This window comes from Narcine bancroftii, chromosome 2, assembly GCF_036971445.1.
Source record: "Narcine bancroftii isolate sNarBan1 chromosome 2, sNarBan1.hap1, whole genome shotgun sequence".
Taxonomy (NCBI): domain Eukaryota; kingdom Metazoa; phylum Chordata; class Chondrichthyes; order Torpediniformes; family Narcinidae; genus Narcine; species Narcine bancroftii.
In genome coordinates this window covers 141,485,226-141,502,531 of record NC_091470.1, presented here as the reverse complement: position 1 = coordinate 141,502,531, position 17,306 = coordinate 141,485,226, and the positions used below count along the sequence as shown (strand labels likewise).

The window sequence follows — 17,306 nt, the reverse complement described above, 5'->3', positions numbered from 1 at the left end:
CGACAGCCGAGGCCCCTGTGATCCTACGACAGCCGAGGCCCCTGTGATCCTACGACAGCCGAGGCCCCTGTGATCCTACGACAGCCGAGGCCCCTGTGATCCTACGACAGCCGAGGCCCCTGTGATCCTACGACAGCCGAGGCCCCTGTGATCCTACGACAGCCGAGGCCCCTGTGATCCTACGACAGCCGAGGCCCCTGTGATCCTACGACAGCCGAGGCCCCTGTGATCCTACGACAGCCGAGGCCCCTGTGATCCTACGACAGCCGAGGCCCCTGTGATCCTACGACAGCCGAGGCCCCTGTGATCCTACGACAGCCGAGGCCCCTGTGATCCTACGACAGCCGAGGCCCCTGTGATCCTACGACAGCCGAGGCCCCTGTGATCCTACGACAGCCGAGGCCCCTGTGATCCTACGACAGCCGAGGCCCCTGTGATCCTACGACAGCCGAGGCCCCTGTGATCCTACGACAGCCGAGGCCCCTGTGATCCTACGACAGCCGAGGCCCCTGTGATCCTACGACAGCCGAGGCCCCTGTGATCCTACGACAGCCGAGGCCCCTGTGATCCTACGACAGCCGAGGCCCCTGTGATCCTACGACAGCCGAGGCCCCTGTGATCCTACGACAGCCGAGGCCCCTGTGATCCTACGACAGCCGAGGCCCCTGTGATCCTACGACAGCCGAGGCCCCTGTGATTGAGTCCGGTCCACTCCCTCCTTGTCTCTATGGTCACAGTCCCGGAACAGAACCAGTCCAGTCCCTTCTCTTTCTGTTGCACCAGTCACAGTCTCCAAACCGTCTGGGTGACAGGTCAAAGCGGCAAACTCAGCATTTCCTCCACAGGCTGAGGGGGTCATCTCAGCTGTTGCTGGTTGTCTGACAAACATGTCTAGCCTGCGAGGGATAGGGTCAAATTCCGTGATGTCCATTAATAGAGAAGAAGTGACTACACCAGATGTAGGAGCTCAGGCAATGGAATGACATGTTTATAAGTGACAATACCAGACAGGAGGTTGAAGGCCAAGCAATGGAATTTGATGTTGGGGTTCAAACTGAGCATCTTGTGAAGTAAGAATTATTATTCCTTATTGAGGGGGGTGGTTAGATCACACTGTAATCAGGCTACACAGTGTAATTAGGCTACACACCTAGTCCAAGTTCAGGTTGAGACATCAGATGCCAAAATGCCATGTGCTTGGGAACTCCTCCCATTGGTCCGTTGTAAATGTCAGGACATGTGGAACATCTGAGTCAATCAGGCCATCGGAAAAATCTGTGCAAGACAACCAGGCAACAGAACTCTCCACCAACCTTGGCACAGCAAGCTCTCAACACAACCACCTGCTTCCAGTCAGCCCCTTCCAAAGCTGAGAGGTTACAATACCTGTCACGGCACCAGATGTCCTGAGGCAATACCATTTAATATTGTTAGAAATAGAAGAACCTTCACAGAAATTGCTCGAGACAAAAATTGAGAACAAAGAACATTTATTACAACAATAATGCAAAGTTGGGTGCTTCCCCTTACCCTGGGAATACACACATACACTGGGGCTCACCCAACTTTTATACAGTGAATTTCAGTATTGGAATACCCTCCCCCTTACATTCTTCTGCCTCCTGGATGGGTTTGGCATTAGGCAATCCTTCCTACCTATGTGCAGTTTCAGTGAACTTGGAGGACCAGGGGGTATCCTGTCAGTGTCTCATCATGTCATTATCATCACAACCTTGTCCCCATTCACACCTTTCCAACTCTCAGAGCTACAGTCTCTTCATAGCAGAGTTCGCTATCCTGTCTAGGGTTTACTAATTTAATATGCATAACTTGATAAATCTGTGTGGCTTACTAATTATATATGTAGAACTTGGTACTTCTGTCTAGGGCTAGGAGACCCTTATCTCATCCAGACTATCTGAACTTCCTACATTCTATTTTTCCTTGCCTCTCCTTATCTTATTCATACGGTGGGCTCACTGATCCTGTCTAAAGGACTAGAAGGTTCTTATCTTACATAGGCTGACTCTGCTTCCTGCATCCTAATTTCCATGCTTAGCCTGTTCATACTGGTTTAATCCATCACTCCATGTGTCTATACTAGTTTCCCCATCTTTCATATTTTCATGTCAAGTTTACTCATCTCTCACAATATTGCCAGCCAATGAAAATAAAATAAACCTGCAGATATTGGAAACCTGAAACAAAAGCAGAGACTGCTGGAAACAATCAGCAAGTCAGGCAGCATCTGTGGAGAAACAAATAGTCTATGCTTCAGGGCTGAGGCCTTTCATCAAAATAATTAGGTGGCCATCAGATGCCTGGGACCCAAGTTGGGTACAGGTAGATGCCACATTGAAAGCAGAAGATTTTCTTTGTTCCAACCACTCTCTTTGTTTACCACAGGTCTGACCACACACACACACACGAACCTAGTGGCAATGTAAGTGTTCCGTGGTTCATCCCCTGTGAGGAAGTTCATCAATTTCCAAACTGCTTCACCTCGTGTGGGGAGTGTGTAGGAACCCGTGGTTCCTCCTCCTCAATGCTTCACCAGTTCTCCCCCAAATCCATTCCACTCCCAGTTCACCACTGCCTTGATGACAGGTGAAAATACAGGAGGAAAGAACGGATACACGCTTGCGTGTGCACACACATGTGAAGTTGGGTGTGAGGGTGGGGCATGCACGTATGGCCATGAGCATGTGCGTGCGTGGCTGTGTGCGAGTGCGTGTGATAACCAGTTTATTTTCATATATATTGTACAATATGCATTTACAATGAAATTTTTGCTGCGGCTGGACAGATATAAAAATATTGTTATTGTTAAAAAAAGGACTACTATAGTGTACTAAAGATAGGAAATAACTAATCATATTTATTCTAGTGCCAAGTGAAGTGACTGGAATAATGAAAAGTACTTTTGTAGTGTTGGAGCGGTCCCTGATTAGTGCTTCAGGGGTGGGTGAGGGGTTCGAGAGCCTAATAGCTGTTGGAAAGAAACTGTTCTTGAACCTAGAGGTGCTGATTTCAGGCTTCTGGACCTTCCGCTCGAAGTGAGCAGGGAGGGGAGGTTGTGTCCCGGGTGATGGGAGCCTTTATAATGTTGGCTGCCTTCTTGAGGCAGTGCCTCACATAAATAGAACTGGATAAGTCTGTTACCTTCTGGAGTCCTCTGCATTCCTGGGTATTTGAATTCCCAAACCAGGCCATGATGCAACCTCCCACAGAGCATCCAGGGTTTGAGCTCTCCACAATGTCCCATCATTGCAGACAGGTAGATGGTATGTCAGTCATTCTTCCCCTTGGTGTCTAGGGGAAGGAAGAGAGATAGGGGGTGGAATTGTAACCCTTTCCATTCCACAGAACCAAAGGAAAAGGCAGGTCAAATGCTGCATTATCCAGAGAAAAGAGAGTGGTGGTGGGATCGACTTCAAATTCAAATGCATTATCATATACCGAGGTATAGGGACTAAGTTTTGCCTGAAACCCAGCCAGTTAAACCAATGCATGGGACTGCAATATGAACTCATAAAAAGAGTGCAGAGATTCAAAGAGAAATCAATTGCGGAGAGCAAAGGCCACATGGTTTTACTGGTGTGAGGTTTAGTCAGGAGTCTGACAATGGCTGGAAAGAAAGTCTCCTTGAATATGGTGGTGTGTGATTTCACACTATTCTTCCTGACAGGAGAGGATTCAAGAGAGTTTGGCTGGGGTGAGATGTGTTGGCTGCTTTTCCAAGGCAGGGGAAGTAGATGGAGTCCAGGGGAGTGTGTGATGGTATGAACTGAGAATGAGAATCTATTGTCATAAACAAGTCACAAAATTCCATGTTTTGCGGCAGTGTCACAGAACAAACCATCAGATTATAACCATTTCACAACATTTCTATAAAAATAAAAGTGAGCCAGTGTCTGTGGTTCACTGATCATTCAGGAATCTGATGGCAGCGGAGAAGAAGCTGTCCTTGCGCTGCTGAGTGCTCGTCTTTAGGCTTCCCGATGGTGGCAGAGTGAAGAGGACGTCGCCTGGGTGGTGGGGGTACTTGAGGATAGAGGCTGCTTTTTAAGACACTACCTCATATAGATATCCTTGATGGAGTGGAGTCTGGTGCCCAGGCTGAGTTAACAACCCTCTGGAGAATTTTTCTTGTCCTGAGCATTGGCGCCTCCGTATGAGACAGTGATGCGACCAGCCAGAGTGCCAAAGTTCATGGCCCTCCTCAGTTTCTTGCTTCCTTGGACAGAGTAGTTCCTGTCCTGTGCCGTGCTGTTCCCTGTGGAGGTTGTTGAGAGATGCCCAGTGGCAGATTAACCATTAGTCCCGGAGGGTAGGGGACCCGAGCCCCTAGGCTTCAGCCTACTCAGTAAAGGGCAGCCTGGTCTTGGTTTATCATTTCGCACTTACCTCGCAGGTGAAGCCAGAGACTGTGGGCCAGAGTCGGCGTCACACCATTGCTGGGGTGGCAGTAGCATGAAGATTTTCAGCATGTGTGAGGAGGGGGCTCCAAAATACCGGCTTCCAGCCTGTCACCTGCGGTAGGTAAGTGAACAAGGGGAGGGGTGCGGGCCTGCCTGAGTGTGTGAGAGTGTGTGTGCAGAGTTTCTATCAGGACTGTGAATTATGGGAATGGTAGGAGATGCGATCTCTTGTCAGAGTTGGAGCATCTGGGGTCCTGTTTGGTAACTAGGTGCTGATGGGACCGCCATGTGGCTACTGTGGCCAGTTGGATTTGGGACTTGTATTTACTGCCCCCAGATGTTTCTGTGAGAACAGAACATTTGTTTTTAAAGGATAATGTTTGCAGTTGTGTGCCTGTTGATGACCAGCTGCGTAGATTCCCCTAGACTTGGCTGGGTGTTTCTGAGTTTGGGTAAAATAGTACAGGGAAATCTGCATTTAACAAGCTACAATCCTTCATGTAAATTGATCTCTTCTTCCCACCCCTAACCCCAACACTTGTCAAACCTAAACACTCCGAAATGGGAGGCCAGGAGTGGCGGGGGTGGCCTGGGGTGCAGCGGGCAGCGAAGGTGGCCTGGGCCGTGGGTGAGAAGCGAGGGGCAGCAGTGGTGGCCTTGGCTGTGGCAGGGAGTGAGGGGCGGCAGGGGTAGCCTGGGGGAGAGGTCTTAAGTTTAGCCTAGGGACCAGGTGTTAGTTAATCTGCTATCTGGTGACATGCAGCCAACTCTGTGCAGGTTCACAAACAATTTTTATCCAACGTCAATCTCAAACCTCCCCCTTACTATCCTAAACATAAACTACGCCAGCGCACACAATGATCTGTCTGCAGAACTGAAACATCGCTGGTTTTTCTTGCACTGACTGTGAATCTTAATTTAACTACCCCTTATATTTAATATCACTTTCCTTTCTGGAATTTGCAGGAAAACCCCTGGTCTCCAAAATTCAAGAAAAAAAAATGAGGAAAATAAATTAAAAAAAATAAAATAATTAATAAAATAACAGGTAAAAAATATGCAAGTTTTAAAATGTAAATGTTCTCTGAAGTAACATATAAACCTTTGGTGAAGATGGGAGCAAATATTCAGCCAGCAGAGGGAGGGCCTTGGCGGGCTTTGCTCATAACAGCTGTTTGAATAAAATTGTGTTGAAGAAAATTATGAAGAGCTGGTTGATGCCGATCGCTGTTGGGGTGATTCTTAAAGTGTCTCCTTATCCCTGCTTAGTAAGAGTCACCTTGGTCAGAGGCTTTATCTGTAAACTTAGGTGAGGGGTTAATTATCTATGAGGCTATTGTTTGTCTTTTGGGCGGTTCCAGGGAGGGGGAGGAACCTGCAGATGCAACGATGGTTAAATGTTGTCATAGAATGCGGCGAGAAGAAAGTAAAATGCTTTAAGGTTTATATATTCATGCAAGTGAATTTTGTTCAGTGTAAGTACAGTATAGTATTTTTGTCTTTTAAACTGCTTATTTTTAATGTAGGTGTTTTAGTTGGACGTTTTAAAAGTAAGTCTCAAGCAACCGGAAAATACAGTTATCCGGCATCTACCAATTCCCTATAGGTGCCGGATACCAGGGGTTTTACTGCATGTTATTGTAGTTGGTGTCTCTTCATGCCTGTGTGGCTGCAACAAGTAAGAATTTTCATGCATCTGTACATTGTACTTCTGTATATGGCAATAAACTAGTTCCTATCTCGATCTTTGTCATATCCAGATGAAGACATCAGGTAGGAGTGTGTCTCTGTTCTTACTGCTCCCTCTTTGGTCACCATGGTGGCCTCTAGATTGCCTACAAAGTGGTTGCAGAGGAGGGAAAGGTGGCTGCCCAGAGTGGAAGAAGAGGCAGAGAGGGTTTAGTTGAATGCCTCTTATCATTTCTGAACCATTCTATGCTGGTGGTTTGAAAGCCTTTGGGTTCACTCTTCTTATGGCTGCCAGGACCTGGCTCCCAAGGGGACCAGTGAGGTGGAAAAGGGAGGATGGAGCTGGGTGATAGGAAGGGAGAGCATAGTGGGTCGGACCACTGGAGGAGGAAGGACAGGGGAGGTGGCTGGCATGGAGGGTTGGGCTGAATGGTTTGTATCTGTGCCTAATTCTATTGTACAAATTGCAATGTAAATTTCCCTACATCCAACGGTTATAAATGTCCCAAGTTCAGGCTGTGAGAGAGGGGTTTATGTCTGGTCAACGCTCTGACAACCCTACGGAATCCTAAGAGATCCATGAGGGAGAGGTTTGGGGATACATCTTTCCCTGTCTCTCCTTGTGCCATGGTGTTGGCTCCTGCCTGCCCGGGCCTCCCTGTTGTTGGTATGTACGCTGCTGCTGCAGGGAAAGTGGAGAGCTGGATACTCTTGTGCTTTCCCAAATGTGCGGGAGGAAGAGCAGAACATGGGGGCTCCTGGCCTGTTCCAGGTGATGATAGATGAAAGATGACACAAACACCTGGTCAACGATAGCACCGGAAAATGGCATTAGTCCAAGAAATCTGTGCTTGTACAGCAACACCTCCAAGTAACAGTGAGGGCATGGTGGGATGAATGAACATCGGCATCTCAACAACAGTGTGCACTCATATAGCACCTTTCTCATCCCTCCAGGGGTATTCCATCAGTCGTACAGCTAATAAAATATTTGTCATCACTTTTGGAGTGGCAGAAACATGGCAACTAATTAATACACAGCAGATCCCACAAATTTATTATTGTGATTGAACAGTAAATATTACCCAGAGGACTCGGGTCTTCCTTCATCATTTCAGCACAGAGTGAGTCACTGATCCCTCCCTGGAATGATCCACACATTCTCTCCCCTCCCCCCCACACCACACTGAGCATTGGGCAGAGGGTGAGTGGTGGGTCGGTGGTGGATGGCAGGTGGTGGGTGGGTGGGTGGGTGTGGGGGGGGAGGGGAGAGAATTTGTGGATCATTCCAGGGAGGGATCAGTGACTCACTCTGTGCTGAAATGATGAAGGAAGACCCGAGTCCTCTGGGTAATATTTACTGGAGTGTGGTGGGTGGGTGGAGGGTGAGTGGGTGGATGGCTAGGTGGTGGAGGGTGAGTGGTGGAGGGTGGGTAGTGGGTGGGTGGAGGGAGGGTGGAGGGTCAGTGGTGAGTGGGTGGAGGGTGGTTGGAGGGTGGTGGATGGGCATAGAGTGGTAGGTGGGTGGAGTCTGGGTGGAGGGTAATAGATGAATGGAGAGTGGTGGGTGGGAGTGCTGGGTGGTTCTGGGCTAATGGCAGCACAGAGGACACAGATGGGTTGAGCTCCAGGTTAACACAAAAGGAATTGGAGGAGAGGACATTCTTTTACAGAGGTTCTGGAAAAGAGCAGGAGAGTGGGATTAAGGAGAGATCCACAGTACAGGTATGATGGACCAAATGGCCTCCTCACCTGAAGTGATTTGTGTATTATTTGACAATGCCAGGTAAAAAGCAGTTCCCTCACCCTGTGGGCAGCCAATGGATTCTCCAACATGCCCTTTGCTCTGGGGATTACCATCCCACCAAACGCAGACAAACTGGACAAGTGTTTAATTGGGGAAGGGCTAATTACAATGGGATGAGGCAGGAACTAGGGGGACTAAATCAGGGAAAAGCACAGAAATAATGTGGAGGAAGTTTAGGGACCTCTTGCATGGGGTTCAGGATAAGTTTGTCCCACTGGGACAAGGAAAACATGGTGGGATAGGGAACTGTGGTTGACAAAGCAGGTGAAGTGCTGGCCTCCAGAAAGAAGGAGGCAAAATTAGATACAGGAAACAGGAAGGGCTCATGAGAAGTGTATGGTTGCCAGGGACTGAGGAGAGCTCAAAGGTGTTTTATACTGCTCTCAATTTATATTGTTCACTGTACCAGGATACAGTGAAAAGCTTTGATTTGCATGCCACCCAGGCAAGTCAGCCCATTTTTAAATCTGCATCTGTGCATTGTATGTGTGGACAAACTCTCATTCATTCATTTAATGACAGCACATCAGAAAGACCAGTCACTGCAAGGTGCAGGGGTGGTGTTAGAAAGACAAAGTGCCGGATAGAGAGATAGTGCCGGGGCATCGCATTTACCAGTGAGGGGCTCATTCAGGGGTTGAGACCAGCAGGACGCTGTCCTTGAACCCAGAGAGTCGTGCAGGTGTCGAGGGTGGGGCGGGTGGATCCGTTAGTGTATTGGCCGTGGGAGGGGTGACTTCCTCTCTCAACCTGCCCTGTTTCCAAATCTGTGAACAAATGTCCCCAGATCTCTCTCTGACCCTTTTCCTACTGCGACTCTGCGTTACATCTCAGTTCCCCTCCTGCCTCCTCACCATCTCTCTCTCCCACTAGGACCAGTGAACCACATGGACTGGTCAAGGTTGCTCCCGTGCAGCCTTGTCAATGGCAGGTTGAGCGGAATCGCTGCTTCGACCATTATTCTGTCTGGCTGGTGAGTGTTTCCAGTGACAGGGTATCAGGAATCCACCCCTCCCCCTAATAGCCCCATCCCTGAGGTCCCGCCCTGTGAATATCCCCCACCCAGAGACCCCCTAATACCCCCCTCCATGAGGTCCCGCTCTGTGAATATCCCCCACCCAGAGATTTTCCCCTTCTTGTGAACAACCCTCACCCAACCTCGATGTCCTATCTCCTTCCACCCCGGCTCCCCACCATCCCCGCCAGACCCCGCTCCAAAGCTCCCCACCCCTCCCGTCGGCAACGTTGCGGTGACGGTCCCGGGCGGGGCATCCGCAGTGGGAGGGAGGGGTGGGGTGGGGGTGGTTCCGATTATAAAGAGGTGAGGTTGAGTCCGTCCATGAAGGTAGTGAGGGATTGGGGTCGGGGACTGGGACGGCCGACTCGAGGACATGGCCACCTCTCCACCCGGGCTGACAACTGGAGCCTTTACCCTTTGCCTCTTTCAGGTGAGCATCCGCCTGCTGTAAATTTGTCCCCACGTTTCCATCGGCTCAGATCTCCACGTAAACACCTTCTGCTTTCTCCTGCAGGTCACTGTCACCGTCACCCGGGCTCAAAACTGCAGCCCTGGGCGGGGAGAGAACGGCAGGTGAGTCTCCCGATCCCTCGCTGAGATCCTTCGCCCGGGTCCGCTCCGTATGGCTGTGGGGTGGCTTCCCGTTGTCTCCTCCAGCGGGTGAAACTCTCCCCGCTGCAGCTCGCTGCTGGTTTGGCATCTTTAATTCCTGCTTCTGCCCAGCAACATGTCCCCCTCCAATCTCCCTCCACCCCAGTCCCCCCTCCACCCCAGTCCCCCCTCCACCCCAGTCCCCCCTCCACCCCAGTCCCCCCTCCACCCCAGTCCCCCCTCCACCCCAGTCCCCCCTCCACCCCAGTCCCCCCTCCACCCCAGTCCCCCCTCCACCCCAGTCCCCCCTCCACCCCAGTCCCCCCTCCACCCCAGTCCCCCCTCCACCCCAGTCCCCCCTCCACCCCAGTCCCCCCTCCACCCCAGTCCCCCCTCCACCCCGACACTCTCAAACACACACAACTCACGCCCACACCCGACACACACCCACATACACCCACCCCCACCCACACACACACACACACACACACACACACACCCCCAACACACCCACACATACACACACACACCCCCGACACTCACAAACACACCCCCTCCCCCCTACACACACACACACACACACACACACACATATATTTTGGGAGCTTGTGCACAAAACAACTCAAGGGCTTTCTAAATTGTAACTGACTTCAAAAAATCTTTATGTCCAGAGTGCTGTGAAAACAGAAAGGTGCTATAGAAATGCAAATCTTATACAAAAACAGAAAATACATGTGGGGGTGTCCAGTGAGGGTGAATGTGTTCACATCTCCACAGTACTGATGGCCTCTTCCTCATTCCCCACAGCTGCAGCTCCCACTGGTCACGCCTGTGGTATGTCTGGTGAGTACCCTCTTCTACCTTCGCCACCCGTCCCCTGCACCTTCATCAGAAGCTGTCTCAACCGGAGGCAGGGTGTCAGGCACCCACTTGTGAAGCCAATAAGGGGCTCAAATGTCCAAAAGCTGAACCTCTTCCAGGCTTTAGCTTTTCAAATTAATGGTGGTAATTAATCACCTGTGAACTTTTGACACACTCACAGGGGGAGTGAGGATCCACGAACTATCTCAGGCCAGGGTGCTACCTTCTCGCCAGGTTCATGAGGAGAACCTCGGGTCTGTAGTGATGAGAGGCCAGTGACATAGGTGGTGGAGCTGGGCCTTGATACTATGGTTACACACCTAATGTAGTTGCGTGTTTATGTTGATATCTGTTTGTGTGCGCTCGTGTGTGTGCGTGTTCCTGGGCCTCTGCACACCCCTCTGCAACTGGATCCTTCTTCATCGGAAGATCACAGTCAGTACAAATTGAAAATGTCTCCTCCTCACTGATCATCAACACAGGCACACCCCAAGGATGTAGGCTTAACCCATTGCTCTACTCATTATACATCCATGACCGTGTGGCCAGGCAAAATTCCAATGCTATCTACAAGTTTGCTGAAGACATCACAGTTGTTGGCAGAATCACAAATGGCAATAAGAAAGTGTACACGAGGGAGATAGATCAGCTCGTTGAAAGGTGTAACAGCAACAACCTTGTGCTCAATGTCAGCAAAACCAAGGAGATGATTGTGGACTTCAGGAGAAAGTCAGGAGAACATGATCCAGTCCTCATCGAGGACTCAGTAGTGGAGAGGGTGTCATTCTTGGGTGTCAACATCTCCGAGGATCTGTCCTGGAGCTTCCATGTTGATGCAATCATGTAGAAGGCTTACCAGCGGGTATTCTTGGTAAGGAGTTTGAGGAGATTCATTGTCACCGAAGACTCTTGCAAATTTTGACCCTGTACTGTGGAGAGCATTCTGACTGGCTGCATCACTCTCTGGTATGGAGATGCCAATGGCCAGCTCAGGAAAAACTCCAGAGTTGTAAACTCGGCCAGTGCCATCACGGGCATCAGATCACTCTATCGAGGACATCTACAGGAGGGGGTGTCATAAGAGAGCGGCCTCTATCCCCAAGGACCCCTATCACCCAGGCCATGCTCTGGCTAAGAACACAGCCCTGTGGTGCTCTGGTACTGATGAAGACTGTGGAGGAGAAGTTCTTACCGATCGTCGGTGAGGAAATCCAGGATCCAATTATACAGTGAAGTGTCAAGCCCCAGGTGTTGGAATGAGTAAGTGAGGTAGTGTGCAGACTTGAAATGGTTTCCCCATTTCATTCCAGGATGATCTTGTTGACGGTCTTCATATTGCTGGCGTGTGGAGTTTTGGCCAGTTGTTTGAAGTGCTACAGAAGGGCCAAGTCCCAGCGCCCCACCTTTGCCACAAGACCTTATGAAGTGTCGGTGATCAACATTGAAAACGACAGCACTATATCAAGTACGTAGAGACACTTGCACCTCTAATCCCTCCACACAAGCATGGAAATGGTAGCACCGGCGGCAACCATCTCCTGCAGGTTCCTCCCTTTCAAGTGTTTACATTTTCCCAGTAGACACATCCCGTTGAATCTGCTGCATTTATCAGCAGCACATCTAACTTGTTACACTTGCACTAGGACATAATGTTCTTTAGCCAGTGAACTTGCCCCATGTCAATGCTGGCCTTGGTAGAATGGGGCCTTGTACATGGAAGTTGCTCCTGGTTTATCTCAGTCTATTTGAAGAACTGGAAAATCCTGAGTCGAGTGTCCCTCTGATCTCTGCCTTCAGCAGGAGGTGAGGGCCTGCATGTCTTCTCACTTACCTTGGAGACAAGCCTTTGTTTCCACTGTGGTAGAACCCCAGGCGGCATCATTCAATGTACAGTGTTGGACCTGTGTCCGATGAAGTGCATTACCAGCCATACATTTACCTTGATCTGAATCCTTTTGATTTAGCGATTACCAAACAGGAGTTTCAGTCCTTCCCACACCTCACCAATCTATGGTGATAAAGGTGGTTAGAGCCTCCCTGTCTGGCAGTCCATGATAGATGAAGGGTCCACGTGGATGTGGAGAGATTTGGGCTGGCCCCCAGAGAAGCAGCAGCAGAGAATCATACTCTGATCCTCTAGATCTCAGCAAACTGTGAACACTTCTAACCCAGCACCTGCTCCCAACCTCAGAGAAATGATCAACAAGCAAATGATTTGTTGCAGTAATTACGCTGAGGATGGTCTGAAAACTACCAGCCGTTAAAGCCTCAGCGTGAGAAATCTCTGAAGGACTTTTAGTGATTGGCAGGTCCATTCCTCCAAACCCACATTTTCTGCTAGTGATGGTTGATGAAACTTGCTGAATTTTTCAATCGTGCTGTTTAATTTTCTAACCTTTATTGTTTATTTTTCCTGTTTGATTGTTATGAACAAAGATGAATGCTTTATCATTTATTAACCTTCCCTTCTCTTTTCCAGGAGACCATTCACAGCAGCACATACTACCCACAGACAGGAATCACATCCCTTTTCATGAACCCACCCAGCTCGCTTTCCTTCCCCCATCCTACAGCTTCTGTGCCTCTGAGAACCCACCAACCTACGAGATGGCCTTGAAAATGGCCAAGCCTCCTGAGATCCCGGAACCAAAGAGCAGGGCAGAGAATCCAAGTGGGAATAGGCCTGAGATTGCACAAGGGAACGAGGGGTCTGGTTCTGCGGAGGGAGCATGTGGGCCATTCCAATAAGAACTCTGAATCACAACTTGTCCGTATACCTTTGTCATCTTTTTGATTGGTGTTTATCTGAGGCCAAGTAGATTTCAGGAGATGAAGTATGTTCAGCAAATTGCTGCAAAACCTACTCCATTACTGGGTAATGACACAAGCACTATTTTCTCAGTGGTGTATCACTGGCACCATCCAATGCAAATGAAACCGGACCGGAGTTTCAAAGAATCAAATCAGCAAGATAGACTTTGCCAAGTGCACGATTTGATTTGGATCCATATTCTACCAGCACTTTTTGCAGCTAACGTTCACGAAGCCTAAATCGGAATCTTCCAGTTAAAGAAAGCCTGACTTTTCTCCCTTCAGATGTGAAAAGGGATATTTATGGTATTTTATATTGGGAAGCTTAATCAATATTAAAGTGTTCCTATTTCAGACTATTCTGCTCCAACATGGAGTTGGACAAAAAGTGACAGAAATGTCCTCTTCTCGTTAAATTGTGTGTGAGTGTTGCCCGTGATGGGAGGTTACCTCAGTTACCTGCCTTGAGAGGCAAAATTAGCCAATCTGTGACATGTAAATTTGCAAAATACATTAGCACTTTTGTTGCAGACTCTACTCAAATACAATAAGGATTGCAGCAACTTACAAATCCGTAAAATCATTTGAAACCACTTTGGACACAAGTTGCTGGCTCAGTACCTAGAAGTTGGATGTAACGTTACCAATTTCTAGGGAGAGTTACAAAAGTCTTGTTTACGAAATGAGAAAAGGCCTAAAAGAAAATTTTGTATTCATGAAGGTTATGTTATTTTAATAAAGCTCAATTATTTTATTAATAAAATGTACTTTACAATCTATTTTATCTTTAATGTAAGAATTGTCAGATGTTCAAAGCACAAAGATCCTTATTTGAACTGAAGTGCCTGGGTAACTGGAAACTGAAATGACCATCTTCCTAGGTTCATGTCCTGCTGGAATCCACCAACTCCTGTCCCTCAGTTGTGTGGAGTGCACGAGATTGAGAGTGTCAAGGGGGGTGTGAATTTCCCAACAGGGCCTGTGAGAGCAGGGCTTGGAAGGAGAGTAGGTTTAAAAAGGGCTGGGAAAGGTAGCTGCTTGTTATTTTCCACCATTGGCTAATTAGGTGTCGTCAATAAAAGGAAGGGGATCTTAGTGGAGAGGCCACTGTGGGGGTGGCCAGTGAAAGGGTGGGACTGCAAGGCTTTGGTGAGCAGAGGCAGAGGGGCAGGAAACATAAAGTCAGTGACTTTAACTTTTTGCATATTGGCTGGGTCTCCCACACTGTGAAAGGGCCGGATGGCTCGGAGCTTGTCAAATGTGCTCCAGAAAGTTTTCGGAATCAATATATCGAGGTACCAACAAGAGAGAATGCAATACGAGATCTCCAGGGAACAAGACAGGACAGGTTATAGAAGCAAGTGTAGGGGAACATTTTGGGTCCAGTGATCATAATGCCATCAGTTTCAGTTAATTATGGATAAAGAAGACTGGGCCTAATTTTCTAAATCAGAGAAAGGACAATTTTGAGGAAAGGAGAAAGGATCTAAAATGCATGGGTCGGGATAAGTTGTTTTCGGGCAAGGATGTGCGAGGTCAGTTGGAGGAGCTTGAAGGATGAAATTTTGAGTACAGAGTTTGGACATTCCTGTCAGGATCAAAGTTAACAGGATCAGTCGGTTTTCACCGTATATCAGGGATCTGGTTTGGAAGAAGAAAGGTGTATAGCAGGTATGGGCCAATGGAAGAGCAAATGAGGAACTTGAAGAGCATAAAAAATGCAAAACAGAACACAAGAATGAAATCAGGAAGGTTAAAAGGTTGCTTTAAAAGATAATGTGAGGGAAAATCTTGAGGGTTTCTACAGGTAAGGACAGTAAGGGACAAAATTGGTCCCCTTGAAGATCAGTGTGGTCAGCTTTGTACAGAGCCAGAAGAGATGGGGAAGATCTGAAAAGCTCACTTTTCAGACCTTGTCCTGTGTTGCCCTGAAGAACTGTGGGACTCTGGTGACCAACGTGACTGTTGTCATGGTAGCTCATTAGTCTTGCGAAGGATGTGTCGAACACCAGTGTAGTGTAACGTTGCAGCTTTATAAATCTCTGGTGAGTCCACATGAACATTACAGGAAGGATGTGGAAGCCGTGGAGAGGGGGCTGAAATTTACCAGGATGTTGTCTATATTGCAGGACATGCCCTGTGAAGAAAAGTTGACAGAGCTGGGGCTTTTCTCTTTAGAGCCACAAAGGATGAGAGGTGACTTATTAGGAAGGGCAAAGATAGGATGGACGACCAGCACCTTTTCCCCAGGGCAGGATCAGCAAACACCAGAGGACATCTGCTAAGGTGAGTGGGGGAAGGTTTTGGGGAGGTGCCAGAGGCAAGACCATTACTCAGTTGCCAGGGGTGGTGGTGGAGGCTGGTACAACAGGAACAATTAAAAAACTCCTAGACACATGGATGCAAGAAAATTGGAGGGTTACAGGTGAGGAAGGAAAGGTTAGATTGTTGTGGAACAGGTTTCTATAGGTCAGTACAACATCGTGACTGTGCTTTCCGTTCCATGCCCTTCTCAATTCTATGCATGTGATGGGTGTTTCAGAAAGGCCACCTTTTCCCTCTCTCTCTCTCTCTCTCTCTCTCTCTCTCTCTCTCTCTCGTGGACAAAAAGATTAAGTGGACATAGAGGTTGAATGGTTTTCAAAATCTTCGACCAGTTTGTATTTCTAAATGAAGCAAAATTAATAAACACAAAAAAACCTTGACGAAACCACAGTCATATTACAAGGGGTGTGGAGGGAGGGCGAGAGATGGGCAGCTTCGATGAAAGTGAATGCTGGTGTAGACTCAAAGGGGTGAATGCACCTGCTCCTAAATTCGTATGTTTTCAGGAACAAGCTGCCAGTGAAGGCAGTGAATGTGGATTTGATTTCAACATTTAATAGAAGATTGGACAGATACATGGATGGGAGGGTGCAGAGGGATATGGTCCAGGTACAGAATGGGACTAGGCAGGATAAATAGTTCACCACAGGCTAGATAGGCTACATGGCCTGTTTCTGAGCTGTAGTGTTCTATGGTTCAATGTCAATGGTTCATGGTGAAGTAGTGAACTGAATTTGTTAATGGCTGGACACGAGAAGGCAGAGAGTAACGGAGGCCTGAGACTAGTGGTGTCTCAGGGATCAGTGCTGGGACCATTGTTTTTTGTCATCTGTATCAATGATCTGGATGATAATGTGGTAAACTGGATCAGCAAGTTTGCAAATGACACTAAGATCGAAGATGTTGTGGACAGCAAAGAAGGTTTTCAAAGTTTGCAGAGGGATCGGGACCAGCTGGAAAAATGGGCTGAAAAATGGCAGATGGAATTTAATGCAGACAAGTGTTAGGTGTTGAATTTTGGAAGGACAAACCAAGAAAGGACTTACATGGTAAATAGTCGGGCATCAAGGAGTGTGGTAGAACAGAGGGATCTGGGAATACAGATGCATAATTCCTTGAAAGTGGCATTAAGGTGGATAGGGTTGTAAAGAGAATTTTTGGCATCTTGGCCTTCATAAATCAAAGTATTGAGTGTAGGAGTTGGAATGTTATGGTAAAGTTGTAGAAGACATTGGTGAGGCCAAATTTGGAGTATTGAGTGCAGTTCTGGTCACCTAACCACAGGAAAGATATCAATAAGATAGAAAGAGTGCAGAGACAATTTATTATGATGTTGCCCAGACTCCAGGAACTGAGTTCAAGGAAAGATTAAACAGGTTAGGACTTTATTCTCTGGAGCATAGAAGAATGAGGGGAGATTTGATTGAGGTATTTATAATTATGAGGGGGATAACAGAGTAAACGTAGATCGACTTTTTCCACTGAGGGTGGGTGAGGTACAAACCTGAGAATATGGATTAAGGGTGAAAAGGGAAAGGTTTAAGGGGAACGTGAAGGGGAAATCTCTTCACAGAGAATGGTGGGAACCCATCTTGGAGGAAGAAATAAAGAAAGCAACCTTTTCAATGAAATCTGATAAAGCACCGGGGGCTCAGATGGGGTGGGGGGGGTGGCCGGGACTGGATGTTAAAGCATAACATAAGATAACATAACATAACAATTTACAGCATGGAAACAGGCCATTAGGCCCTTCTAGTCCGCACAGAACCAAACACCCCTTTCT

General features: G+C 48.1%; 1 protein-coding gene across 1 annotated transcript; it reads left to right on the top strand.

Moving 5' to 3' along the window:
- The first annotated feature begins 9,220 nt into the window (after positions 1-9,220).
- Positions 9,221-13,961, top strand: LOC138754270 (transmembrane protein 52-like). The gene is made up of 5 exons (XM_069918256.1): positions 9,221-9,365; positions 9,450-9,508; positions 10,334-10,369; positions 11,698-11,852; positions 12,867-13,961. The coding sequence occupies exons 1-5, from the start codon at positions 9,309-9,311 to the stop codon at positions 13,133-13,135; spliced, it is 576 nt and encodes a 191-aa protein (XP_069774357.1). The 5' UTR covers positions 9,221-9,308; the 3' UTR covers positions 13,136-13,961.
- The last annotated feature ends 3,345 nt before the right edge of the window (positions 13,962-17,306 follow it).